We start from the raw sequence: 26,444 nt of genomic DNA on the forward strand, positions 1-26,444 counted from the left end.
CCCTGAACCGGGCAGCCGTGGGCAGGCTTTAAGGAGGTCAAAAGTAACAAGCAGCAAAAAAAACAAGCCAGGCGCCGGGAAAGCGCAGTGCCCGGGCAAAGAGCGAAGTTGAGCGGAGCAAGGTGAGTCTGGAAGTGGACTCTTGTGCAAAGGGCGTGGGATCACGGGTGCTGGGGGTGGGCAGTGGGGGGCAAATGGTCGGATAGGCCTGGGATTGCTCAGTCGGTGGAGCATGAGACTCTTAGACTCAGGGTCGTGGGTTCGAGTCCTGCCGAGAGGCAGAAGATTCCTGCATTAGGGGGTTGGACTAGATGAGCCTCAGGGTCCTTTCCAACTCTGCCGTTTGATGGTCCTGTGGTTCCCCAAAGGGGCAGAAGGCGCTGGGTTGGGTTTGTGATCAAAGTAGGAAGTTGGCAGTCGGGAGGCTGGGCAGGGAAAGGTACCGGGCAGCCACGTTATCATACAAGAGGTGAAAGGAAGAGGTGTCAGAAAGCAAAAGCAGGGCGGCATCGGGGAACAAGGGGCTGTGGGCAAGGGCGTGGTGGTCCGCGATCGGCGCTGGGGTGAGCGGCCTCCAAGCCACAAGGGCAAGCAAAGGGATTGCAGTGTGGGAGCAATTTGTTGCCCGGCTGGCAGAAGATGGGTTGCATGGGGAGAATCATAGAATTGTAGGGTTGGAAAGGGACCATTAGCCCAACCCCAAGCAATGCAGAAGTCTTTTGCCCAGGGTGGGGGCTCAAACCCACGACCCTGAGATTAAGAGCCTCGTGCTCTACTGACTGAGCTATGCAGGAGAGGAGGATTAATGCTTCGTGCATTGTGGCAGCAAAAAGCAGGACAGATATGAGGGCAACACTTGTAGTAGGTCTCAGCCTTAGCCTGTGTACGCATCGTAAATTTAAAGCGTGTTTCCTCCTCCCCAGGGATCCTGGCAAGTGTAGTTTGTTGAGTGTGCTGGGATGAGTAAACTACAGTTTCCTTGTTGAGGGGCAGGATGTGTTTTGAATATGCTTTACATGTATAGTGTGTTCAACTCAAAGGACTCAGTTGCTTAGAGCAGGGGTAGGCAACCTAAGGCCCGGGGGCCGGATGAGGCCCAATTGCCTTCTCAATCCGGCCCGTGGATGGTCCAAGAATCAGCGTGTTTTTACGTGAGTAGGATGTGTGCTTTTATTTAAAATGCATCTCTGGGTTATTTGTGGGGCATAGGAATTCGTGTTTTTTTCCTTTTCCAAAATATAGTCCGGCCCACCACGGCTGAAAAATGTTGCTGTCCCCTGGCTTAGAGTGTGGTGCTGATAACACTGAGGCTGCAAGTTCGATCCCTGTATGGGATAGCTGCATATTCCTGCATTACAGGGGGTTGGGCTTAGAATGATCATTCCATCTCTACAATTCTATGGTTCTATGATTCAATGAATTGCTCAAGGTGCCCATGTAGCAAACTGAGGATTAATGATAGAAATTGTGGACATTGGACCAGAAGAACGGGAGTTTCTTATCAGAAGAAGGCAGCAAAGTGTATTAGATACAGAGCGCCAGAGTGCTGTTTGCATGGGTAAGGCAAGCAGGCGGCACCAGCCTGGCACTGGCGGCAGAAACCAGGTTCTCGGGATGGGATGTGCAGTTTGAAAAGTGCCAGTAAGGTAAGGAGGTGTAGCAGTTGCACAAGAGAGCTATGCTCTAGCCCAGGCATCCCCAAACTTCGGCTCTCCAGATGTTTTGGACTACAATTCCCATCTTCCCCAACCACTGGTCCTGTTAGCTAGGGATCATAGGAGTTGTAGGCCAAAACATCTAGAGGGCCGCCGTTTGGGGATGCCTGCTCTAGGCAGCAGGCTGCTCAGTAGTGGGCCAATGCCATATTGAAGAGAAGACACTACAGGGTACAGTCAAACCTCGATTGTAATCCATTCCGGAAGCCCATTTGGCTTCTGAAACGTTCGACAACCGAGGCGCGGCTTCCAATTGGTTGAAAGAGCTTCCTGCACGCAAGCGGACGCCATGTCAGACGCTCAGCTTCCGAAAAACATTTGAAAACCAGAGCATTTACTTCCGGGTTTTCGGAGTTCGGGAACCGAAAGGTTTCAAAACAGAGGCGTTCGGGAGCCGAGGTTTGACTGTTAGGTAAAAAAGGACCCCTGGATGGTTACGGTAAGTCCAGTCAAAGGCTACTCTGGGGTTGCGGCGCTCATCTCACTTTCAGGCTGAGGGAGCTGGTGTTTGTCAGCAGACAGCTTTCTGGGTCATGTGGCCAGCACGACTAAACCGGTTCTGGTGCAACAGAACACCGTGACAGAAGCCAGAGCGCACGGAAACGTCGTTTACCTTCCCACCGCAGCGATACTTATTTATCTACTTGCACTGGTGTGCTTTCGAACTGCTAGGTTGGCAGGAGCTGGGACAGAGCAACGGGAGCTCACCCCGTCACAGGGATTCAAACCGCCGGCCTTCTGATCGGCAAGCCCAAGAGGCTCGGTGGTTTAGACCACAGCGCCACCCGGTCCCCTATATAATACCAAAGGGTATTAGCCCTTTGGAGTCTCCCTTTCTGGGATGCCCCTGGGGACCACTTGCACATGAGAGAGGCAGAGGGGTGGCAGGAAAGTGACTGAGAGGCAGGAAAGTGAAGTTCTCCCAGAGTTCTCCAAACTGGGAGAGGAAAGGAAAACTCCCAATGAGAGCTGGGAGAGTCTGTAATTGTCTGTGGAGGCAGGGATTAAGAGCTCTTTTGTATAGAGAGAAGATTGTACCTGGGCACTGTTTTTGTACTTTGGATAGGGGCTGGCGGGGGGGGGGGGGAGAACTAGGCTTTGAAAGAACTACAGTCATACCTCATGATACGTCCGCTTCATGTTGCGTCTTTTCAGGATACTTCCGGGCTCGGCGCGTCCATATCCTGCGCGCATGCACAGAAGCGCCGCATTGCGTCACGCCCGTGCACAGATGCGGCACTTCCTGTTGCGGCCTTTTCATGTTGCGAACGGGCCGCCGGAACAGATCCCGTTCGCAACATGAGGTACCACTGTATTGGGTTTCATCCCAGAATGTTTAGGCTACACACACACACACATATATATATATATATATATATATATATATATATATATATATATATATGGTGTATAGTCATACCTCAGTTTAAGTACGCTTTGGTTTGAGTATTTTCAGTTTAAGTACTCCGCGGACCCATCTGGAACGGATTAATCCACTTTCCATTACTTTCAATGGGAAATTTGCTTCAGGTTAAGTACGCTTCAGGTTAAGTACAGACTTCTGGAACCAATAGTGTACTTAAATTGAGGTACCACTGTGTGTGTGTGTGTGTGTGTGTGTGTGTGTGTGTGTTTCTCCGAAAATAAGACATACCCCAAAAATAAGCCATACCCCGAAAATAAGCCATAGTGATAGGCAGTTTAACCATACTTAATTTAAAAAAAATTAAGACACCCCCTGAAAATAAGCCACCGTGTGTTTTTTTGAGGAAAAATAAATATAAGACGGTGTCTTATTTTTGGAGAAACATGGTGCCTCGCAAGACGAAATTAATTCGTTCCACGAGTCATTTTGTATTGCGAAAATTTCGTCTTGCGGTTTTCCAATGTAAGCAAAACAAAGCAAAAAAAATGCAAAAAAATTAATCTTGCGAAGCGCGGCCATAGAAAACTTCGTCTTGCGAGTCAACAAAAAGATCGCAAAACGCTTTCGTCTTGCGAGTTTTTCGTTGCGTGAGGCATTCGTCTTGCGAGGTGCCACTGTATATACATATACACATACATACAAGATTACAAAGCTGAAAGCTCCGGCTAAAATCTGCCTCGTGTCATAGCACCGCAGCAAAAAAAAAAAAGTTGCTGTGTGCCAGCCTGCCAAAAGGTGCAGACGCCGGCCGTCATCCTGGCTCCCCGCCATCTTCACTTGGTTGCAAGTGGCGGGTTGCCAGGTGCCAAGCTGGCGGATTCCGAATGCTGGTTTCATCACCCTTGCGCTGTCCCTCTGAGAACCTGAAGCAAATGAATCTCTTTACCTTTCTCCCACCAGAGCCCTCGGCTTTCCTCAGCACCTCTGCTTTTCCTTCCAAGATTGGCGGCGGCAATGGGGATGATGGAAGAAGAAGAAGCCGATTACCAGAAGCAGTTTGACGCTGCTGTTCGTGTCATTCAAGGCTTGCCCAAGAATGGTGAGAGCCCATTTGGCGATGCTCTCCGGTTACTCTACAGACCTCTGACATCAACGTTCTCCAAGCTTGTCTGTACAGGCATAAGGAGAAAACAACAAGAACAACTTCTTTTGGAACCCCCCCCCCCAAAAAACCCCTGGGATTCTCAAGAGCTGGAACTTAGATTCTTAGTTTGAAGCTTGCATAGTTCCCTTACTGGTGTGTTATACTCCCTGATTCCCTATCCTCACCAAGATGGGTTACCGGTATATTCCAATTTACTGTGCTTGAAATGTTAATGTTCTGGAAGCCGCCCAGAGTGCCTGGGGGAACCCAGTTATATGAGTGGCATATAAATGGATGTTGTTGTTGTTTGGTGGCATATTATTATTATTACGAAAAAGTAAAGGGACCCCTGACCATTAGGTCCAGTCGTGACCGACTCTGGGGTTGTGCGCTCATCTCGCGTTATTGGCCGAGGGAGCCGGAGTATAGCTTCCCGGTCATGTGGCCAGCATGACAAAGCCGCTTCTGGCAAACCAGAGCAGCACATGGAAACGCCGTTTACCTTCCCGCTGTAGCGGTCCCTATTTATCTACTTGCATTTTGACATGCTTTCGAACTGCTAGGTTGGCAGCAGCTGGGACCGAGCAACGGGAGCTCACCCCGTCACAGGTGGCATATAAATAAATTACTACTACTTACTACCACAGGGACCCAGGTGGCACTGTGGGTCTAGGGCTTCCTGATCAGAAGGTCGGCGGTTCGAATCCCTGCAATGGAGCTCCCGTTGCTCGGTCCCAGCTCCTGCCCACCTAGCAGTTCAAAAGCACATCAAAGTGCAAGTAGATAAATAGGTACCGCTCCGGCGGGAAGGTAAACGGCGTTTCCGTGCACTGCTCTGGTTCGCCAGAAGCAGCTTTGTCATGCTGGCCACATGACCCGGAAGCTGTCTGCGGACAAACGCTGGCTCCCTTGGCCTATAGAGCGAGATGAGCGCTGCAACCCCAGAGTCGGACACGACTGGACCTGATGGTCAGGGGCCCCTTTACCTTTTTACTACCACTGCTACGTGCTGCTTACATGCCAGAACAGCTTCTAAGCAACTTACAAGTATAAAATCAATTATAGAATCCATACACACAAACTATAACGATTTCATCAAAACATTTTTAAAAGACATATTTAAAATGCACACTACTACCAAGCCCATTAAAAGCATAAAACAGATCAGGAAGTTCAGGCTCAGTCTTTTAATAAACAAATAATAATACAGCCCGCTCTGCCCCGACTCCATCCCGTTTCATGACATTTTGGGGCTACTATTGGGTTTGGCGCTGTGCACGATCATACGTCATTTGGACACGCCTAAATCGGGAGTTGCTTGTACTGAATTTGAACTTCCTGATCAATCTGCTTTAATTTAATTGTTTTGACTGTTTTGGTTTTTAACGGGCATGATTTATTGTGTGTTTTAAATGTGGGGTTTTAAACGTTTTGATGGAATTGTTTTAGTGTGCAGGGATTTTGTAATTATAAAATTATAGTTGTAAGTGTAGGCCACTTAGAAGCTATTTTGGCATGTAAGTGGCTTATAAAGAATACGGTAATGTTGTAAGTTTTATTTTAGGGGGAGGGGGTTAGGTTCATCTTCTAATTCCTGGATCCAGCACAGATTCAATTACTGGAATCAGTAGGTGAGCCTGCACAATGGGTCATTAAGATAAACAAAGGGAGTGGCTCACATGCCAGAGGACAAATGGGTGGGCCTCTTCCCCCCCCCAAAAACCCACTGTCTGTTAGTTAGAAAGACAAAAGCCAGAGTTTAGGTCTGTGTGAGAGAGAACTGGGTAGAAGCAGGCTGCAGGCAGAAGCCATAGAGCAGTGATGGCCAAACTTGGCCCTCCAGCTGTTTTTGGACTACAACTCCCATCATCCCTAGCTAACAGGACCAGTGGTCAGGGATGGTGGGAACTGTAGTCCCAAAACAGCTGGAAGGCTAAGTTTGGCCATCACTGACATAGAGGGAGAGACATTATTATTATTATTATTATTATTATTGAATTTATATACCTCCCTATACCCGGTGGTCTCAGGGCAGTTCACAGACTAAAATCAAGATATAAAACCACAAAATACAGAATAAAAATACAAACAACAACCCAATAGCCCCCCCCAAAAAACCACATTTTTAAAGGGCATAGAAGGTAAATCGGATCAACCAAAGGCCTGGTTTAAAAGGAACGTTTTTGCCTGGCGCCTAAAGGTGTATAATGAAGGTGCCAGGCAAAAGCATTGCACAGATGGGGAGCCACTGCAGAGAAGGCCCCGTTCTCGTGTTGCCACCTTCTGGACCTCTCAAGGAGGCACACGAAGGAGGGCCTCAGAAGATGATCTCAGGGTAGGTTCATATGGAAAGAGGCAGTCCTTGAGGTATTGCGGTCCTGAACCGTTTAAAGCTTTATAGGTCAAAACCAGCAGTTGATTTCTGCTGGAATCCAAGGTTGCGGCTATGGGAGAAACAAAATCCTCCAGGGTGTTCATGCTGTGAACACCTCCATCATAGGCTCAGGGTGTAAGGTAAAGGTGAATAACCCATATTTAAAGTCGCCACAGTCTCCGCTGTCCCTCATTCCAAAGAAAACACAAACCCTCGGTAAGTGCCTGGCCCCCTTGGAATCTCGCCTGCAACAATGGGGCAGGCCGCAACCCCAATAATCTTGACAAGCGTGTAAAATCAAACTGGCCATAGCTGACTATATTTGTGGAAAAAGAGACGGCGCACCCCTCATGTTTCTTCTTTTGGCGTACAAGCCCTCTAGGCTGAAAGCCATTGTCATTTCTCGAGATTTGAAATGTCCCAGAGCAGACCCATTTCATAAACTGCAATCATCTCACCCTAAACAGTGTGTATTGTAACCTGCTTTTGTCTCCTAGCGTTCTTCCAGAACCGGAAACAGGTCAGGTACCATAATTGCGTGGGCCTCTTAAAAAATATGTGATGCTGCTAACCTACACATTTCAAATTATTTTTTCCTGCGGGTGATTCTGACCATCCCCTCCCCCTTTTCTCAGGTGCCTACCGACCGTCGTACGAAGAAATGCTACGCTTCTACAGCTACTACAAGCAAGCCACGGTGGGTCGGTGCCAGATCCCCAGGCCGGGGTTTTGGGACCCTATTGGCAGATATAAATGGTAAGAAAGGCCAGGACCAACATCTCCTTTCAGAACTTAGCACTGCCTTTAAGGAGGCTTTGTTTGAAATTAGCCCCTGATCCTGTTTTCAACAAATGGACCCAGCCTTGCAGTGCTGGTGCAAAGTACTGTACTGCTGCTTATCTGATGGGCATGGGGATAAGCTAGTATTGCTCCAACTGCACTGGCAACTGTTGCAATTATGCGCTTAATTTTAGATGCTGGCTTTGATCCATAAAGGCTTACGCCTCCCTGTATTTTGCCTGTGTCAAGTTGCAGTCAGGTGATCAAGTACTGCCTGCGAAAGAGAAAAACAAAAGAAAAACGCCCTTATTGCAAGGGATTAAAACTGTAAAAATGAGAAGCAGGGCTTTCATTGCAGTGGCCCCCTACTTTTGGAAAAATGCCCTGCCTTTTGTTCTGAGCAGGAGCTAATACCGAGCCGTTTCCCTTAAGAACTGCAAACAGTCATTTGGTTGGGTAGCCTCTGTTCTTACAATGGCCAGTTGTTATTTATTAATAAAATAACCATACCGTTTTTAAATAGTGGAAATCATAGAATGTCATTGAATTCTACTCAGCATTGATCCAGAGTAGATTCCAGTGTATAGTTAGCAGAGTAAAAACTTAAACACGTTGCAGGATTCCCCCCCAAAATAGACCAGACACAATTGTATTTCATAAATGAGCATAATGGTCACAAATCCAATACATTCAGGATTGGCATTGTCCATAAGAAATCCAGTTGCAGCGGACTTAACTTAAACTTGCAATAACTTATAATAAGTCTAAATCTTAACCCTAAGCATACTATGTACAGAACACCACACCAGAAGGAAAAGACATAGAGAAAGTGAAATTCAGGCTCCTTCTGGACTTTTATAGTCAGCATGACCTTCACAGAAAGAGATAAGAGAATCAGTTTAAATCAGCTGTACTCAGCTTCTCTGAAGGAATAACCCAAACATCATGAACCTTCTGCTTGCTTCTTTCACACAGAGAAGCTTCCAGAAGCTTCCAGAACCCTCTTGAATTAATTAGAGTAGGGAAGGTCTCTACACATCAGATCAATACTTTCTGCACTAAGAAATGCAAACTGACATAGAATTCTTAGCATCATAGAGCTAGAAGGCACCCTGAGGGTCATCTAGCCCAACCCCCTCCAATGCAGGAATATTTCACCCAACATTGGGCTTGAACCCACAACCCTGAGATTAAGAGCTTCATGCTCTACCAACTGAGCTATCATGCCGTGTGTGTGTGTGTGTGTGTGTGTGTGTGTGTGTGTGTGTGTGTTGTTTGGGACATATGGGAAAGTGAATGTTTTAAATCAGGCATCCCCAAACTGCGCCCCCCCCAGATGTTTTGGCCTACAACTCCCATGATCCCTAGCTAACAGGACCAGTGGTCAGGGATGATGGGAATTGTAGTCCAAAACATCTGGAGGGCCGAAGTTTGGGGAATGCCTGTTTTAAATTAATCAAAACGAGAAGTAAAAAATACTCTGAGTTATGCATAGACTCACTGAGTAATCGCAAGAATAATAGGTAAAGAGACCCCTGTACATTAGGTCCAGTCGCGGACGACTCTGGGGTTGCGGTGCTCATCTCACTTTATTAGCCGAGGGAGCCGGCGTACAGCATGACTAAGCCGCTTCTGGCAAACCAGAGCAGCACACGAAAACACCGTTTACCTTTCTGCCGGAGCGGTCCCTATTTATCTACTTGCACTTTGGCGTGCTTTTGAACTGCTAGGTGGGCAGGAGCTGGGACAGAGCAACGGGAGCTCACCCCGTTGCGGGGATTCGAACCGCCGACCTTCTGATCGGCAAGCCCTAGGCTCTGTGGTTTAACCCACAGCGCCACCTGCATCCCACAGTGCCTCTGGCGTCCCAGGGAACCCGACTTTCAGGCTGGTGTGAACTCTTTCCCAAAATTAAGCACTTGTCCCCCAGGTAAGAGGTTATGTTTGGCTTTTGGGCAGGGATGCATGGAACAGCTTGGGGAAGATGACCAAAATGGAAGCCATGGCAGCTTATATCGCAGAGATGAAGAAGGCTGCTCAGAAGGTAGGAAATGGGGAACACCCTCCTCATTCAGGCCTGGTCTGCCTGGTTGGGTCGCCATGGAAACTCCTTACAATGAGATATGAGTAGGCTGTAGCTGAACCCTAACAGCGATTCAACGGCAGAAATGGCAAGGAAGGCACCTCAGGGTTTGGGCTTGAACAAATCTCTGTGGGTAGGGGATTTCGGAGAGCTGAAATGAAGGAGTTCAGCATGAAGGAACCCAGCGGGTTTTTGAACAGAACCAAAGTTTTGTGTCGTTTTGAAACGTGTCAAATGTTTGTGAGATTCAGAGTGAAATCACAGCTGAGATCCCTGAGAGATGTTTTAAAATGCATAAACCACCGGGCCTGGTATTTAGACTTCCTGACAGACATTGCTGAGTTCTGTTTCTAATCCTCTAAATAAATGCAGCAACATACTCCGCTGGCAATGTTGTAAAATAAATCCAAGTGAGAAGGGGTTAAGTTTACACTTCTGCAAGAAAATTTGCTCGAGAGGAGGCCCTTATGTGGGACTCTCGGTGGTCCTCGATCCGGGGGGGGGGGGCAGGTTAGGTCCAGACTTCAACATTGCTGCAGCATCACCAGGTTCACCCAGACCGGTCGCTGGATCCCAGGGAATGTTCTTGTACCACCCGGGATCCTCTCTAGGACTTTCTGGCAGGTCATCAACACCGTGCCGTTGGATGAGTCATCGGAGGACATGTTCGTATACTTCGAACCCCTCTACGAAGTGATACACGATATGCCCAGGCCCCCCGACTCCTTCTTCAAGAAGAAAGCAGGTATGTCCATTAGAGGTGACAGAGGGGTGGGTGGGTTCTCCAGCTATTACGATGTGTGTGTTTTTTAAAATAAGAATGTGGAAATCACCTTCTCAGCTCCTCTTGCACACAGCCTATACGAGCTTTGCAGATGCTTCCATCCAATCTGGCCTCTGTAAAGCAGGCATCCCCGAACTTCGGCCCTCCAGATGTTTTGGACTACAATTCCCATCTTCCCCGACCACTGGTCCTGTTAGCTAGGGATCATGGGAGTTGTAGGCCAAAACATCTGGAGGGCCGCAGTTTGGGGATGCCTGCTGTAAAGTGTGTTTTTTTATAGGGAGCTTGCTCAGCGTGTTTGAGAGGGGAATCTCGCAGCAAGGGAGTCTCGGCTGGATATACTCCCAGCTGATGAATGCAAATTGGCACCTGAGAAATTTCAGGGAGGGACAAGGATCAGCTGAGATTAGGGATCCCTTTTCCTACAGCTTTCAGGTCATCCTTTAGCCCTGCAACTGTAGGAAAAGGGATCCCTAATCTCAGCCGATCCTTGTCCCTCCCTGAAATTTCTCAGGTGCCAATTTGCATTCATCAGCTGGGAGCGAAGCAGTCCAACCTGCTTGGACCTGCTTAGGGTTTGGGCAGTATAGACAGCCCCCAGCCCCCAACTTTGCTCCAGGGTTTTTGTCGGCAGGGAGAGGCGAAAAAAAGAAGACTTGGCAATTCAGCGCATGCTGGGTTTCCTTCTCTGAATAGGCAAAACAGGGAAACTTGGGGCAGCAGAAGGGGTTTGAATTGCAGTCTACATTGTGCGAGATGCAAATCGGGAGCTTCCCCTCCCCTTGCCCGTTTCATTCTTAAATCCTGGCGTGGGCAGCTCTTCTGTAGATCACTTTTGACTTCCCCACCCCCATCGAAAAGATCTGGCCCACCTCCCAGTTGTTATCACTCTTCTTACAGTGTAAACAGAGGCCCTGTTGCTGCCTGGGTCATTGGTGGAGATGACAGCGCTGCCATTGGGGTTAGCTCCAGGCTCAAAAAGTGCTGCCCAACAGCGCTCCTTCTCCTCTGTTGGCGGACCCTTTGCTGTGGGCTTGCATGGAGCAGCAGGCGGTTCAAAGCCGCGGTTTAAAATTTCCCACAATGCCCCAGAGTGGCACTTTACAGCAGGAGCACTGTGGGAAATTTAAATGGCCGTTTAAAAATCCACCGGGACAAGGGAGCTCAAGGCAGCCACCAGTGCCCTGGTCTTTGGGACCGCGGCAGCTACCCAGGGATTCTGGTATCTGATAGTGGAACGGTATCTGATAGTGGAATATGTATCTGGTATCTGATAGTGGAATTTGTTGCAGCAAAGCTTGTGCAAGAGAACTTCCTCGTGGACTGTGCCATAAACATAAGAACCGTCTACTTGCCGTCTACCGCAGACGGGCCATCTGAGCTAGCAGTTTCATCTAGACCTAGGTTTCCCAAAACCTGGGTCTCCAGCTGCTTTTGGACTACAACTCCCATCATCCCTAGCTATCAGGACCAGTGGTCAGGGCATAGCTGCCAAGTTTTCCCTTTTCTCACGAGGAAGCCTATTCAGCATAAGGGAATTTCCCTTAAAAAAAGGGATAACTTGGCAGCTATGGGTCAGGGATGATGGGAATTGTAGTCCAAAAGCAGCTGGAGTTCCAAGTTTGGGAAACCTCGATCTAGCCCAGGCATCCCCAAACTGCGGCCCTCCAGATGTTTTGGCCTACAACTCCCATGATCCCTAGCTAACAGGGCCAGTGATCAGGGAAGATGGGAATTGTAGTCCAAAACATCTGGAGGGCCGAAGTTTGGGGATGCCTGATCTAGCCTCACAGAAGAAAAAAACAAACCAGTTGCTCTTCCTGGGCCTTTTATATGGAGCCTGCCATTTGGTGGTAGATTAAATATTTTAGCTGGATTTGTAGCCTACACCCTCAAATCCGAGTTACGGTTTAGCTCAAAAGCCTCCCAGGAATGCTAATCCGGTTTTTATTGAACTTCAGCTCCTTTATCTTAGGGGGAGTTGATCATATTCATTGACTGCAAAGTCCATTGTAATCAAGATGTTGAGAGAAACAGGCAGGTTCTATTTTTTCATTGCCCTCCTGTTCCGTTCCACCCCCCACCCCCCACCGAAGGCACTAACAGCTCCTAGAAAAGGCCCTTGGAAATGACAAGTGTGTGTCCGGATGCACACACTATGGGAGAGAAGTAGCTTTGTGTAATTATCCTGGTTCTTTTGTCAACGCTTACAGGTATATATCCCTGGGGAGAGCTTGCCCCTGTTTGTGCAAAGGTGGAGGCTAGCCTGACTTGAGCAGGGGCCAGGCAAGCTCAAACAATGGCTTAAAAGGACAGGCAATATTTCCAAAACTGTATGTGTGTTTGTCACTGCTGGTGGTGAATTTAAATAATCAAAGGCTCCTATGATCTCAAAATGATCTGCGGTGGAGGCTGCTTGCTGTATCTCCAAATGATTCACTACTCCGGACATTTGATCCTCTAAACCAGGGCTGGGGTATCTGTGGACCTTCCTGGACTACAGCTCCCAATATTCCCAGCTATTGCTCATGTTGGCTTGGACTGATGGGAGTTGAGTTTGAGACCACCTCAAGGGCCACAGGCTCTCCACCACTGCTGTAAACGGCTTTAATTCGAAGGTGGGTAAGTCTGCCGCATCGAGGTATTGTGACTCGTTCAGTCACAAACAAAAATCACCTGCCCTGGTTGGGGTGGAAGCGGTTTACCCTGGAGAGTAACTCATTCAGAAATGCAGAGGTCGTCTCCTCTGAGGTCAGATGCTTCTTGGGGTCTGGATCTTAACCTAATCCAGTGGTCTGGATCTTAACCTAATCCAGGCATCCCCAAACTTCGGCCCTCCAGATGTTTTGGACTACAATTCCCATCATCCCTGACCACTGGTCCTCTTAGCTAGGGATCATGGGAGTTGTATGCCAAAACATCTGGAGGGCCGCAGTTTGGGGATGCCTGACGTAATCCATCCTACCCCATAGGCCATTTTGACAGGTGGTTGGTGTTAGGTGACCCTACTTCGATGGAAATAATTCGGTGGTCTGTTGTGGTCATCACCTTAAAATCTTGAGATGGCCTTGGGGATTAAAGAGGGGTGCCATTATTTGTGTTGTAACCAGCAAACTTTAAGGTGTTGATGCTCTCGTGTTTAAATGAAAAGACGGCACCAAAGGTCTTTAAAAGGCCACAGAGGATCATAGGAGAATAACCCAGACCTTAGGGGCAGATTTGATGAACATTCCCTTCTCTTTGTAGTGAAAACGGGCTCAGAGTCTGCCCCGCTCCACAATGGCTCTTTAAGGGGACTAGCCGAGAACATCCCACCAGAACACGGAGAGTGCAATCAAACAGGCAAGATTTACAGATATTCTAGCAAAATGCCAACCATGATGACAGGTGGGGTGTGTGCAGAGGAAGGGCTTTAATCCTGCAGCAATTCCTGCAATTTATGAACTCTGAACAGATTGCAGGATCCCAGGAAGTGATGGCCAAGCTGTGTAGTGTCAGAGCTAGCAGACAGGGTTTGCAGTAACCTCGGGTGTCCCCCAAAGCACCCCCACTTTGTAATTCACTCTTATAGGGAAACGTTATCCATGGTTCTGGAAGCTAATAAGAGATGCACTCAGGCAAACCATTGGAGGTGGGAACTAAGGTAACCTGCTCCCTGCTGTTCATGGTACCAGCCATTAAGAATTATGCCTGCTCCTTTTGGTTCAAGGGTATTGTGTTCCCTGATCACATTCGAGTGGGACAGAATGTTGGGAACTAATTTGCTTAGGAAGTAGAGGTTGTCTTTTATTATTATTATGATTGTGGGTGTATTTCGACATAACCTGTGTTGGCGGTAAGGATCTCTATGTGCAAATTGGTAGCTCTGCTTTAAGAAAAGAAAAGAAACCCAGGTGTCTAGAGAAGCAATGTCGGTTAAACCAGTTTTAAAATCAGTTTAGGGTTCAAGTATGGACAGAGCCCAAGCTGGTTAATATTCCCACTTTGAGAAACAAGTGGTTGATTTGGGAGTGGGAGCCCCCGCCATCCTTCCTCCCCCAACGTGATATGCAAAAATTCAACATCTAAGTCAGGGTTTCTCCAGCTGTTATTCCCACCATCCTTGACCACTGATCCTTCTAGCTAGGGATGATGGTGACTGGGAGTGGCCGCCGAGACCACTAACACTGGTCCTGAAAGACCTTAATTGGCTTCCAGTGCGTTTCTGAGCACAACTCATAGTGTTGGTGCTGACCTTTAAAGCCCTAAACGGCCTTGGGCAGAGGGCCTTCTTAACCAGGCAGAGGGCCTTCTTAGTGGTGGCACCCGCCATGTGGAACGCCCTCCCGCCAGATGTCGAGGAAATAAACAACTATCTGACTTTTAGAAGACATCTGAAGGCACCATTACCGAGAAGGCCCTCTGCCTGGTTCCCTGCAACCTCACTTCTCGGAGTGAGGGAACCGCCAGAAGGCCCTCGGAGCTGGACCTCAGTGAACGATGGGGGTGGAGACTCTCCTTCAGGTATACTGGGCTGTGACCTAACAGCAGCTCTGTTTAGGGAAGTTTTTAATGTTTGATGTTTTATCATGTTTTTAATATTCTATTGGGAGCCGCCCAGAGTGGGTGGGGAAAGCCAGTCAGATGGGCGGGGAATAAATAATAAATTAGCAGCAGCAGCAGCATCGTCCAAAAACAGCTAGAGACCCAAGTTTGGGAAACCCTGCTCTAAGTTTTGGTGCCATTTCCTTGGTTCACTGAAGCATAGTTTGATTCTTGAGGCTTCATGAGCTGCACATAGCCTAAGCAGTGGGATCAAAGCAAAGCTCTTTCTCCTTCTCTTTTGCGAATCAGATGAAATGTTGAATCTGAGTTACTAGGCAGCCCAGATCTAAAACCTTCTTAGTCAGTGTTACAGAAGATACCCAGTTCAGTGTGTGTGTGTGTGTGTGTGTGAAACCCACATAGCATTAAAGAAATATGAAGCCCCTTGTTTTTGCATTTAGCATGCATTTGGGAATGTGATCAGAATATGCGCACCTGGTTTTCTTGGCCTTTTTATATTCTATATCATGGGTCAGATATTGAGAACAAAGGATGGAGGCTTCCAAGGCACACTCTTTTCACATCTGAACACCAAGAGGACAATAAATTTTTAAAAAGAATGGATTAACTTTATAGAATATATGAAGGAGCACTGTAAACACTTAAAAACGTTAGCAGGATTGGATCAGCACTTTTAATATAATTTGATAAAGGGTATTTAAAAAGAGATTTAATAGATTGGATAAAAGTATTTAGACGCAGAAAAGAGAAGAGATAATTATTGAAAACCAGGGAGAGGCGGGGGGGGGGAAGTCCGGGGGTCGGAAGAACCCCTATAAAGATACTGAATTTGTTTATGGATTAATGCAAATATTAATGTATATAAAAATTCACACACACACACACACACCTGGGCATTTGGATACTGCAATCATATGACAGCTTGCACAAACTCCTCTCTGTACTTCCATTTCTGAGCTATAACTTTTTATCTTGCTGTCCAGGCCCTGCAGACAAAGAAATCAAGAGCAGTCATGTGCCCAGCGATTCGGAGAGCGAGGTGTTCTGTGACAGCCTGGAACATGTGGAACCCGATCAGGTGATGATGACTAATGGGGTGGGAGGTAATTGTGAAGTTAACTATGAGCCTTCTCCTTACTTTTTGATAGATCTCATCTAGATTTTCTTTTGGTACAAACATGCTCCTGTTAATTAATTATATTTATTTAATAAAAATTATACACTGCCCGGTTGTAAAAACAAAACAAAACCCAACCTCAGAGCAGTTTACCAAAGTTAAAACAGTAAAATCAAGAAGAATTTACAATTATTATTTTTTTTAGTATTTTAAGTTGTATGTTTTAAAATAAACATACAATTAAAATACCAAAAAGGAAAAAAAGAGAGTTTAATCTCTTATGCAGAATTTCTAATCCATGAAGATTTGGGCAATCATGTTTTAAGATGAGCTTTGAATGTACTGAGCTGCTAAATCAAACCAGAGCCGCTTTGAACGAAGTAGCTAATTTTAAAAAAATAAATTTATGGTAAAATTTGCACACACAAAAAACTTTTCGAAAACATACTGATTTAGGCAAAGTTTGCAGACTTGGGAATATTGATAAGACTGAAACAAAACTTACTCAAGTCCAGCAACAACAACAATTTTATTATTTACTAGCTGGCCCTGCCACGCGTTGCTGTGGGTTATTTGTGTGATTTTCCCTACCCTGCCGATCTGCCTTTCTATTGGATGCTGCTGGAGTCTTCGGAGCTTTTGCTGGTGACGTCTAATTTGGGCGCCACTTTTTTGTGTTTAATCATTATTTTAGGTGTGAAAGGTTTGCTTTTTTGGAAAAAAAAATTATGCCAGGTCCCTCGCTGATGGGCATGGAACGTTGCGGCCAAATTTGTTACATTACAGTTCAGCGGCTACGGAGAAAGGCTGTGACCTCTGCGTGCGCAATGCCTACATTTTTATATATAGAGATGACACAGAACGAGAGACAAAGCAATACTTTCCATTAGTCTTAAAATAATGGAACACAATGCATCATCTTAACGGCTGGCCTTTGGTATACTTTCCTAGCGAAGAATGAAATGGCTCACATTTGCCAACCCTGTTAGGAAACATTGAGCCTTTTTGCCTTGCCGTAATTCAAGCCACAACAGCTCTAAAACTATTATGACGTCCAGCTCAGAGCTATTACTAGAAACAGTCCCTCGGGGCACAATCCTTCCATCTCCCCAGGGAACCCTGGGAATTGTAGTTTTGTGGAAGGAAGGCTTGATAATTCTGTTGCAGTGAACAATCAGCACCTCCATTGTCACAGGATCCGTTGGAGGAAGCCATGACAGTTAAAATGGAACGGAGCCGGGAGGGGAGTAGTCTAGGCATGCCCATACGATTTCAATCCCTCTCTCGTTTCCCCTGCAGGTTAGGAGGCTATCAGCCATGCAAAACCTCCCCCTGAACAATATTCAAGGTGGAGAGAAGACTGGATATAAGACTTCAGCATCTTCAACCAGGGAAGGGAATCCCAACAAAGGTGGTATAGATGCGAAACTAACATTTTGACTTAAAATTCTCCTCCTCCTCCTCCTCCTCCTCCTCCTCCTCCTCCTCCTCCTCCTCCTCCTTCTTCTTCTTCTTCTTCTTCTTCTTCTTCTTCTTCTTCTTCTTCTTCTTCTTCTTCTTCTTCTTCTTCTTCTCCTTCTTCTTCTCCTCCTCCTCCTCCTCCTCCTCCTCCTCCTCCTCCTCCTCCTCCTCCTCCTCCTCCTCCTCCTCCTCTTTCTTTGGTGATTGCTCGTAGCTGAGTAAGATTGTCTTCCATAAACACGGTTTTAACAATGAATCCGGGGAGACCAATTCTGGATTCACACGTCCTTCCACGGTGGGGACATAGTTTTCTGGGTGGGAGTTGATCACGGTGTGGACTTGCCAAGCGTGGCTTCCTCTTAGCACGTTTCTCCCTTGTGCCCTGAGTTCTAGTGTCTTCAAAGCCCACGGCACCTTTGGTGAAGGCTGTTCCCCAACTGGAGCGCTCGCACTCCAGTGTTTCCCAGTTGTCGGTGTTTCTACTACATTTTTTAAGATTTTACTTGAGAGAGTCTTTGAACCTCTATTGTCATGGGTAGGCAAACTGAGGCCTGGGGGCCGGATCCGGCCCAATCGCCTTCTAAATCCGGCCCGCGGACGGTCCGGGAATCAGCGTGTTTTTACATAAGTAGAATGTGTCCTTTTATTTAAAACGCATCTCTGGGTTATTTGTGGGGCCTGCCTGGTGTTTTTACATGAGTAGAATGTGAGCTTTTATTTAAAATGCATCTCTGGGTTATTTGTGGGGGGGCATAGGCATTCGTTCATTTATTTATTTATTTTCAAAATACAGACCGGGCCACCACAAGGTCTGAGTGAGATAGTGTAATTAATTCAGTTTGATCCTGAAATAAGTCTGTAAGGCAGTGTCCCAGGTCTCGTAGAAAGCAGGAGTTTTTGCTGGCAGACGTGCCAGGAAAGTTGGCGCTGTACAATTGCCACCATAACAGAAACAAACCTTTTGAGAGATGGAGCAGAAGGCAGGAAAGGGGGCATCTCGTTCTCTGAGCAGGAAGGCATTATAGGGTTCTGTAAAACAATTTTAACTAACTTTAATCCATTTGTCTCCTACCATGATCCAAATCTTCGTCACACGCATCTTGGGTCTTCTATTGGCCCAGGAGGGAAGCCTCCATTTTGCGCGGGGGGCGGGTAGAGGAGAGACTTGTTCTGGATTATGACAAAGGGTTAAAGCCCCCTCACCCAGTGTTGTGCTTCCAATGGAGGCTAGCCCCTTCCCCCCATGGCAATTTTGTTATAAAGAGTTATATTGAGATTCCAAAAATGTAACCACGATAACAAACACAACTGGAAATGCCAGTCATTCAACAGGTTACGGAGTTTGGTGTACGTGGAGCCCACGAAATGTTATGGACACTCCCAAGTCACTTAAGATGCAATTGAATATCCACACCGATGGGGGCCTGGACATAGTCTCATTACCATGGGTCTAGCTAATTAGCTAACTGGGACGCAGGTGGCGCTGTGGGTTAAACCACTGAGCCTAGGGCTTGCTGATCAGAAGGTCGGTGGTTCAAATCCCTGCGACGGGGGTCAGCTCCCGTTCCTCTGTCCCAGCTCCTGCCCACCTAGCAGTTTGAAAGCACGTCAAAGTGCAAGTAGATAAATAGGTACCACTCCAGCGGGAAGGTAAACGGCGTTTCCATGCGCTGTTCTAGTTCGCCAGAAGCAGCTTAGTCCTGCTGGCCACATGACCCGGAAGCCGTACGCCGGCTCCCTCGGCCAATAACGCGAGATGAGCGCCACAACCCCAGAGTCGGTCACGACTGGACCTAATGGTCAGGGGTCCCTTTTTAGGGAACAGTGACACATCAAATTTGCCATGTTTTGATACGCTTCCCGTGCTGCATTATGGCTGTTTCCTGGTAAAGGAAAACAAACCTGCAAGGTCCACTCACACAATTAATGCCATATAAAGTGACAATTTATCTGGCCTTTTAAAATAGAAAACAAAAAATGCCCGTGGTGACAAAAGGAACTATCTCCAAAATGGTGACAGGCATGCACATGGTGTGGAGGGATCAAAGAGCTGTTTTGGGCCATTTACCACCTTGGGACGATGTGGTACAGTACAGTCAAACCTCGGTTGTCAAACATAATCAGTCCCAGAACCTTGTTCGGCTTTCAAAACGTTCGACAACCGAGGTGTGGCTTCCAATTGGTTGCAGGAGCTTCCTGCACTCAAGCGGAAACCGCGTCAGACATTCAACTTCCGAATAACATTAAAAAACCAGAGCATTTACTTCCGGGTTTTCGGGAGCCATAACGTTCCAAAACGGAGCCATTCAGGAACTGAGGTTTGACTGTACCACCCTAAAAAAAATAACCGCTGAAGGAAATCTGCTTGGAGTGCTTGTATGCCTCTCTAAATGGCCCATCTTGGAGGTGCTTCTCCATGTTGCAAATGGCCGGATCCAGAGAAGTTGATGCCCAGGAGCCAAGTTTTGCTGCCCACGATAAAATTGCTTAAGACGGGCAGCATGGATTCTAGCCTCGCCTCGTGATCTTTTTTTCTGAGAGCGCTGAAATATCCTGTGTGCTTTCCCATCCACCCCCTCCATAGCAACTCTCTACTATCTTGGAATATTCTTCTCATCTGCTCAGAGGTTAATTAGTAACATACCTGTGAAGATAGGGCTGCATAGCATGGGTGGGCCATACGCCTTGCCTCCACCGATTCCCCAATCCCTCTTCTCCTTCTGTGTTCCTCACAGAAGTTTGGCCTAACTTTTCCAGCAGGGTTTCATGCTGCCTAGCACGGGCCCTTTTCGCCCAGCCTTTACATATGCTCAGGAAAGATGGTGTCTTGTTTACACCAGGAGAGAGCGGCAAGGGCCGGTGCTAGTGTTTTTTGCGCCCTAGGCGAGATCACCTTCTGGTGCCCCCCCCGAGTGTCTGCCTCCTCCCTGCGGGCCTGGCCCAGCCTTCACCCCCTTCCCAGCGCCCCTCTCGCTTACCTGCGACGTCGACCGCTGGGTTGCTCTGGCCGCCCTCGGGCTTCAGCCACGGACCGGGTGCAACAGCAGCTGCTCCCGCCTGCCTGAAAAGTAGAGTGCAGTGACGGCGCCTGGAGCCAAAGGCCCGGCTCTGGCGCGCACACGCCGCGGGAAGGGGCTGCTCTCGCCCCACGTGTCTTCCCCACGCTGCTGCCCTCGGTGCTCTGGGCACGCCTGGGCTGCACCGGCGCCGCTGCTGCCGCCCATCCTGATAGGTAGCGTTGGGGTGTAGCGGCTGCGCGGCCGAGCGAGTCCTGCGAAGCCAGCAGCGCTCCCCGTCGTGCCAGTGCCCCCTCCATTTTGGCGCCCTAGGCAACTGTCTAGTTTGCCTTAATGAACGTGCCGGCCCATTCACCGTTGAGTCCCTGATGAGACAATCCTTGATGCCCCTGATGAAAAACTCTCCAGGAGATCTGTAGCAATGGAGAAAACCTCCTGACCTTGATGAGTGGTCTCTGAGAAAGCGAATGTGCAAGCTAAGCACACACTGAGTCAGACCGCTTCCTGCACCAACTGGTAGTGACTCTCCAGGGATGCTCTCAGAGATTCTTTTAACTAGAGGCGGCAGGGACCAAACCTGAAATCTTCTGCATGCAACTGTTTCCGAGCACAATTCAAAGTGTTGGTGCTGACCTTTAAAGCCCTAAACCAGGCATAGGCAAACTCGGCCCCCCAGATGTTTTGAGACTACAGTTCCCATCATCCCTGGTCCTGTTAGCTAGGGATGGTGGGAGATGTAGTCCCCAAATATCTGGAGGGCCGAGTTTACCTATGCCTGCCCTAAATGGCCTCGGCCCACTACAGTATACCTGAAGGAGCGTCTCCACCCCCATCATTCAGCCCAGACACTGGGGTCCAGCTCCGAGGGTGTTCTGGAGGTTCCCTCCCTCCTGTGAGAAGTGAGGTTACAGGGAACCAGGCAGAGGGCCTTCTCGATGGTGTGGAACGCCCTCCCTTCAGATGTCAAGGAAATAAACAACTATCTGACTTTTAGAAGACATCTGAAGGCAGCCATGTTTAGGGAAGTTTTTAATGCTTGATGTTTTATCGTGGTTCTAATCTGTATTCTGTTGGGGAAACCCAGCCAGATGGGCAGGGTATGAATAATAAATTATTATTATTATTATTATTATTATTATTATTATTATTATTACTTGGTTTATCCCAAAAATTAGGGACTGTGGACAATAGTTTTTTTAAAAAATAAATAAATCAAAAGGAGCCATTTCCTGGCAGGCTTGAATTCCACCACCTCTCGTTTTAGAAACTAAGACTTGCTTGTCATCGGTTCTGATGCAATGGAAAGCCCTGGTGGCATATAGACGAGGGGAGTGACTCTGATAAAAGAAAAAGGCTACAATCAAGTGGATGCCCACCAATGATCTCCTCATGTTCCTTCCTCTAATCAAGACACCACAACCATTCAGATAAGAACATCATAAAGGAGAGCCTGCCAGTGGCCTTCTCACTGGTGGCCTTCCAGATCCTCATGGGAAACTTGCAAGCAGGACCAGAGCGTGCAAGCAATTCCTGATCCACAAGAGGACTTAATCCTTTCCCACACCATCACCACCACCCATGGGCGTACCCAGCATGGGGCAGGGGGGCAGCTGCCCCCCCCAAGAAGCAGGGCAGCTGGAGAGGACAGGCAGGGACGTGGAGCATTGTGGGGCAGCACTTTCTGTGTTGTGCTCGCTGTGACTTGAAAGAGTGTGGGCTGAAGTTGGTCCAGGTTTCCTTCAACGGAGGCAGCTTCGCTGCTGCTGCCTCGTTTTAGTCACCGCTGCCGTTAAAGGAGCGGGCGAGGCAGGAGTGCAAGCGCGGGTGGCTCCATGTGCTGCCTTGCAAACGGCCCCCTTTCCTCTGGGGGGCGTGGACGTTGACCATGCCTCCTGGGGGGGATCCTGGCCACATCATTGCCAGCTAGCCAATTGGGTGGCTGGGGGGCATGGCTGGAGGGCGTGGCTGGTGTGCCCCCCCCCAGCTTTGATCCTGGGTACGCCCATGCCACCACCCACGCACATGTGTAGATCTGGAATGGGTGTGACTTCTGAGGCCTGGGAGCTCTCGCTTTAGAAATCAACTCCCGCTTCTAGGATTATATTTGAGCGCCGCTGCCTTTTAAGATTCCGCCCCTTTAAATCATACCGTATCTCGTCTGATCTCTTTCTCCCGTGTCCCACGCTGCAGTTCCGCAAACTGTCCCCACCGGCAAGAGGGGTCTCGGCAGCAGTGGAAGTGCCGTGATCCAGCAAGACGTGGACCTGCAGGTGATGAGCGCCGTTCAAGCTTTGCAGGAGGACATGAAGAAAGTGATGGAGAGACTCGGCTACCTGGAATCCCGGGCAACTTTCCAGGCACGTTGCCCGTTCTGATGGGGAGACACGTTCGTTTCTTTTATAAATAAATGCACAGATTTTTCAGAGCAGCTGGGGAGGGAACTTTCTGAGATATTGCAAAGCATTGTGGATGCATTATGTGCACTGTATAAAAACTTAAAAGAGTCCCTAGCTCTCATCAGGCAGTGGATCTTCCTGCACATCTGGGAACAAGGAACTTCCTAAAACCAAAATCACCTTTGCCAATACAAGGGTGTCTGTGCATTATTATCTTTTGGAGAAATTCTCCTCTGTGCTGCACAAGGACACGAGACAGGGCCTGCTCAGTGGCTGCAGCTAGACTCTGAAACCTCCTGCCTTTGTCCCCCTCGCTGATGATCTTTGGCTGATAGGATCAATAACTGCTAATGATTCTCTATTATTATACCTGAAGAAGCTTCTCCACCCCCATCGTTCTGCCCAGACACTGAGGTCCAGCGCCGAGGGTCTTCTGGCGGTTCCCTCGCTACGAGAAGCCAAGTTACAGGGAACCAGGCAGAGGGCCTTCTCGGTAGTGGCACCCACCCTGTGGAATGCCCTCCCACCAGAGGTCAAAGAGAACAACAATTACCAGACCTTTAGAAGGCATCTGAAGGCAGCCCTGTTTAGGGAAGCTTTTAATGTTTGATTTCTGTATTTTAATGTTTTGTTGGAAGCCGCCCAGAGTGGCTGGGGGAACCCGGCCAGATGGGTGGGGTATAAATAACAAATTATTATTATTATTATTATTATTATTATTATTATTATTATTATTATTAGCAGCAGCAGCAGCAGCAGCAGCAAACTGCCCAGTTTTAGAAATTTCAAACAGCCCCCCTTGTGGAGAAGATCTGGGCTCTTTTGTTAACGGAGAAACTCTCTTTCCCACCAATTAAAAGTTTCAGAATCTTTAGGCAAAGGTTTTCTGGCTATCAGGTTCCACGTTATGGCGATAGTAACTCAGGGAAGCGGTTATTTAACCCTGAGCAACACATTACTACCCATATAGGTTTTGTGCTATAGCAGTTGTACTTAGTTGGAGCCAATAAGAAGAGTTAAATCTTTCAGTGCTAGGAAATAAGAGCTTTATTTATCCACTCTGGATTTTATGGTTTGTGGCCTGTATCTGTTTAACTTCATTGTGCAGCTGTTCAGTGAAGATGGCCTTAACCGTGTTCCACACAAATTCTTTGGGACGGCGTTCGCTGTGGAACTGTCCAGAGGTGTTCAGCTGTGGGGTTGGTTGTTTTTTTATTAAAAAAATGAATGCCTTTCGAGTCTATTTATTACACCCAGATTACCTTGCATTTTTGCTCGTCTCTTTTCATGGGGAGGGGCGCGCTGTATAATCTTGTTGCTTTGCTGCTATCATTCTTGTAATGATCCTGTCCAGTGCTTTTTTTCTTTAAAAAAAATGTTTAGGGGTACTCTCATTTTCCTACTCATATTGAAATACTGCACGGCCCCTGAATGAGGCCAAACTTAGATTCATAAAATGTTTATGGGTATGCGTCCCCCTAGGGGGGAAAAGCACTGATCCTGTCAAACTTTTGTACAGCCACGTGTATATGTCCCCTTCAGCCCTGCTGAAATACAAGAGGATGTAGTATAACAAAAGCAGTATACCAGCAGTATAACAAAAGGAGGAGGAAACATTAGGAAAATATTTCCATAAGAAACTGAAAAGACTAGTGGAAAATTAGAAAACAGTTCAGAAAAGGGGGGGGACCACAAAAGCTCACAATGCAATGTATCCATTCACACCTTTTTTTTCTTTTGGTAAAATAAAAATGGATAATAATCCTGAGAAAGAACAGCGAGATTAATGATAGGCAGCACGAGTTATGAAACTTTGTGCAAAACTGCCAAGGATCCTTTTATTTTTCGTTTAAAAAATATTTACATGATACTCTTTTTGGCCTTAGAAAACCCCTTTGAAAGATCATACGATTGGGAAAGTGCACAGGCTTCTATGCTCATCATGATTTTTCTACCTTTCAGGGCCACACATCGATGCTGAATCCTTGTCGGCCAACTTCCTTGCACAATGGAAAGGTATGTGGCAAGTACAGTGGTACCTCGGTTTATGAACACAATTGGTTCCGGAAGTCTGTTCATAAACTGAAGCGTTCATAAACTGAAGCGAACTATCCCATTGAAAGTAATGGAAAGTGGATTAATCCGTTCCAGACGGGTCCGCGGAGTACTCAACCTGAAGCGTACTTAACCCAAAGCATGGGTGTAATTGGTTCCGGAAGTCTGTTCATAAACTGAAGCGTTCATAAACTGAAGCGAACTTTCCCATTGAAAGTAATGGAAAGTGAATTAATCCGTTCCAGATGGGTCCGCGGCGTTCGTAAACCGAAAATTCATAAACCGAGGTGTTCATAAACCAAGGTTCCACTGTATTCTTAAGTGCAGTCCCTGCCTTTTGTCATTTGGATGCAACCAAGCATCTATGTGGGTTGGTTTAATTAAACAAAAAACAAAAAAACACACAGGAAGTAATCACAAAGAAGAGTGTGCCTCTGGGCATGTGTAAAATGCTTTTTCTGACCACCCTAAATAGCAGCCCACCTGCCTGGATCTGCTGGCCATCAACCTGTTAATCAGCAGGGAAATGCTGATCGATGAACGAGTTGATTTCTCCCACTTATTAACCAAATCAAACTTGCATTCTCGCCTAACTGGTTAATTGGAATAATGCAAGCCAGTTAGAGAAAGCAGGACTCCTTATTGCATGCTGGGAAGCAGCAGCAGCAGGTGCCATTCCGCCCGCAGTGCTTTTCCCTTCAATCCAGTCCAGGATTTTACCCGCACCCTCTTCTCTCGTTCCCCAGGAACCTCCAGGTTGGCCTGCACAGCTGTCTCCTCGCACCTGGTTTTTCCTGCTGGCTTGGCCTTTCATCATCCAATGGCTGCATTGGTATTTCCAGAGGCAGAAGAGGTGAATTGCACAAAGACAACAAACCCCCTCGGAAAAAGCAAAGAAGTCCTGGCACTTTTGAACTCTGAACATTGGACGCTTGGCAACTTTTCCGGTCTACCAGGGATGGGCGCACCTTGGGATATGCCTAACCCCAATGCTGCAATCTTGGGGTGCCGGTGGGTGGCGAGCGGATGGGGGGGGAGAGATATTTAATCACATTTGGGTGGTGCTAAATAAAGGAAGTGAGGGCGGGAGGGGGGGCATCTCTGCAAAAAGAAACTGAGGGCCACGGGGCTTGTTCAGTCGCACGCAAGGAGAAACCGGGGCTGGCGCTGACAATTCGAGCAGGCGACATGCAATCAAACAAGACTTCGCAAGGCTCTGAACTGTGGGGTTTGTGGCAGGGGGCAGGCAGGCAGGGCTTGTGTTAACTAATCCAAGGGGTGGGCCTTTTTTGCCGCAATTCCCTTACCTGGAGAGGAGGGGGTGGGTTTTTTTGAACTCAGGGTACCTGAAGTATTCCCAGCTGAGGGAAATAGTTGGGTGCTAATAAAGAAACTGCAGTCCTCTTCTCCTTTTTCTCGGTTCAAAAGGCGTGGGAGCGCCGATGCAAACTAAAGACTCCCCCCCCATAAAAACATGCTTTTGTGCCCCTTGTGCCACTTGCCCGCCCTTCCGTTCTCAACCAAGTGAGATCAGAAAAAGGAACACTCTGGTCACGGCCGTGCAGTGTCTGTCCTGCCACCTGGAAATAAAATTCAAGGCAATCGCA

General features: G+C 47.7%; 1 protein-coding gene across 4 annotated transcripts; it reads left to right on the plus strand.

Annotated features, from left to right (window-relative positions):
• On the plus strand, window positions 1–26,444 carry ACBD4 (acyl-CoA binding domain containing 4). 4 transcript variants are annotated; one of them, XM_060282339.2, is made up of 11 exons: window positions 1–122; window positions 4,042–4,180; window positions 7,235–7,355; window positions 9,339–9,423; window positions 10,087–10,207; window positions 13,493–13,633; window positions 15,775–15,869; window positions 17,208–17,319; window positions 22,577–22,743; window positions 24,745–24,798; window positions 25,584–26,444. In XM_060282339.2, exons 2-11 carry the CDS (start codon window positions 4,096–4,098, stop codon window positions 25,692–25,694), a joined length of 1,092 nt encoding a protein of 363 aa, XP_060138322.2. In that variant the 5' UTR covers window positions 1–122; window positions 4,042–4,095; the 3' UTR covers window positions 25,695–26,444. The 4 variants fall into 4 exon arrangements, with proteins under 4 accessions (XP_060138322.2, XP_034990734.3, XP_060138323.2 ...); XM_035134843.3 differs by having other exon boundaries at window positions 13,493–13,588; XM_060282340.2 differs by lacking the exons at window positions 1–122; window positions 4,042–4,180 and having other exon boundaries at window positions 7,302–7,355; window positions 10,040–10,207.

The sequence above is a fragment of the Zootoca vivipara genome, chromosome 12 (genome assembly GCF_965207765.1).
Source record: "Zootoca vivipara chromosome 12, rZooViv2.hap1.1, whole genome shotgun sequence".
In the NCBI taxonomy this organism is placed as follows: Eukaryota; Metazoa; Chordata; class Lepidosauria; order Squamata; family Lacertidae; genus Zootoca; species Zootoca vivipara.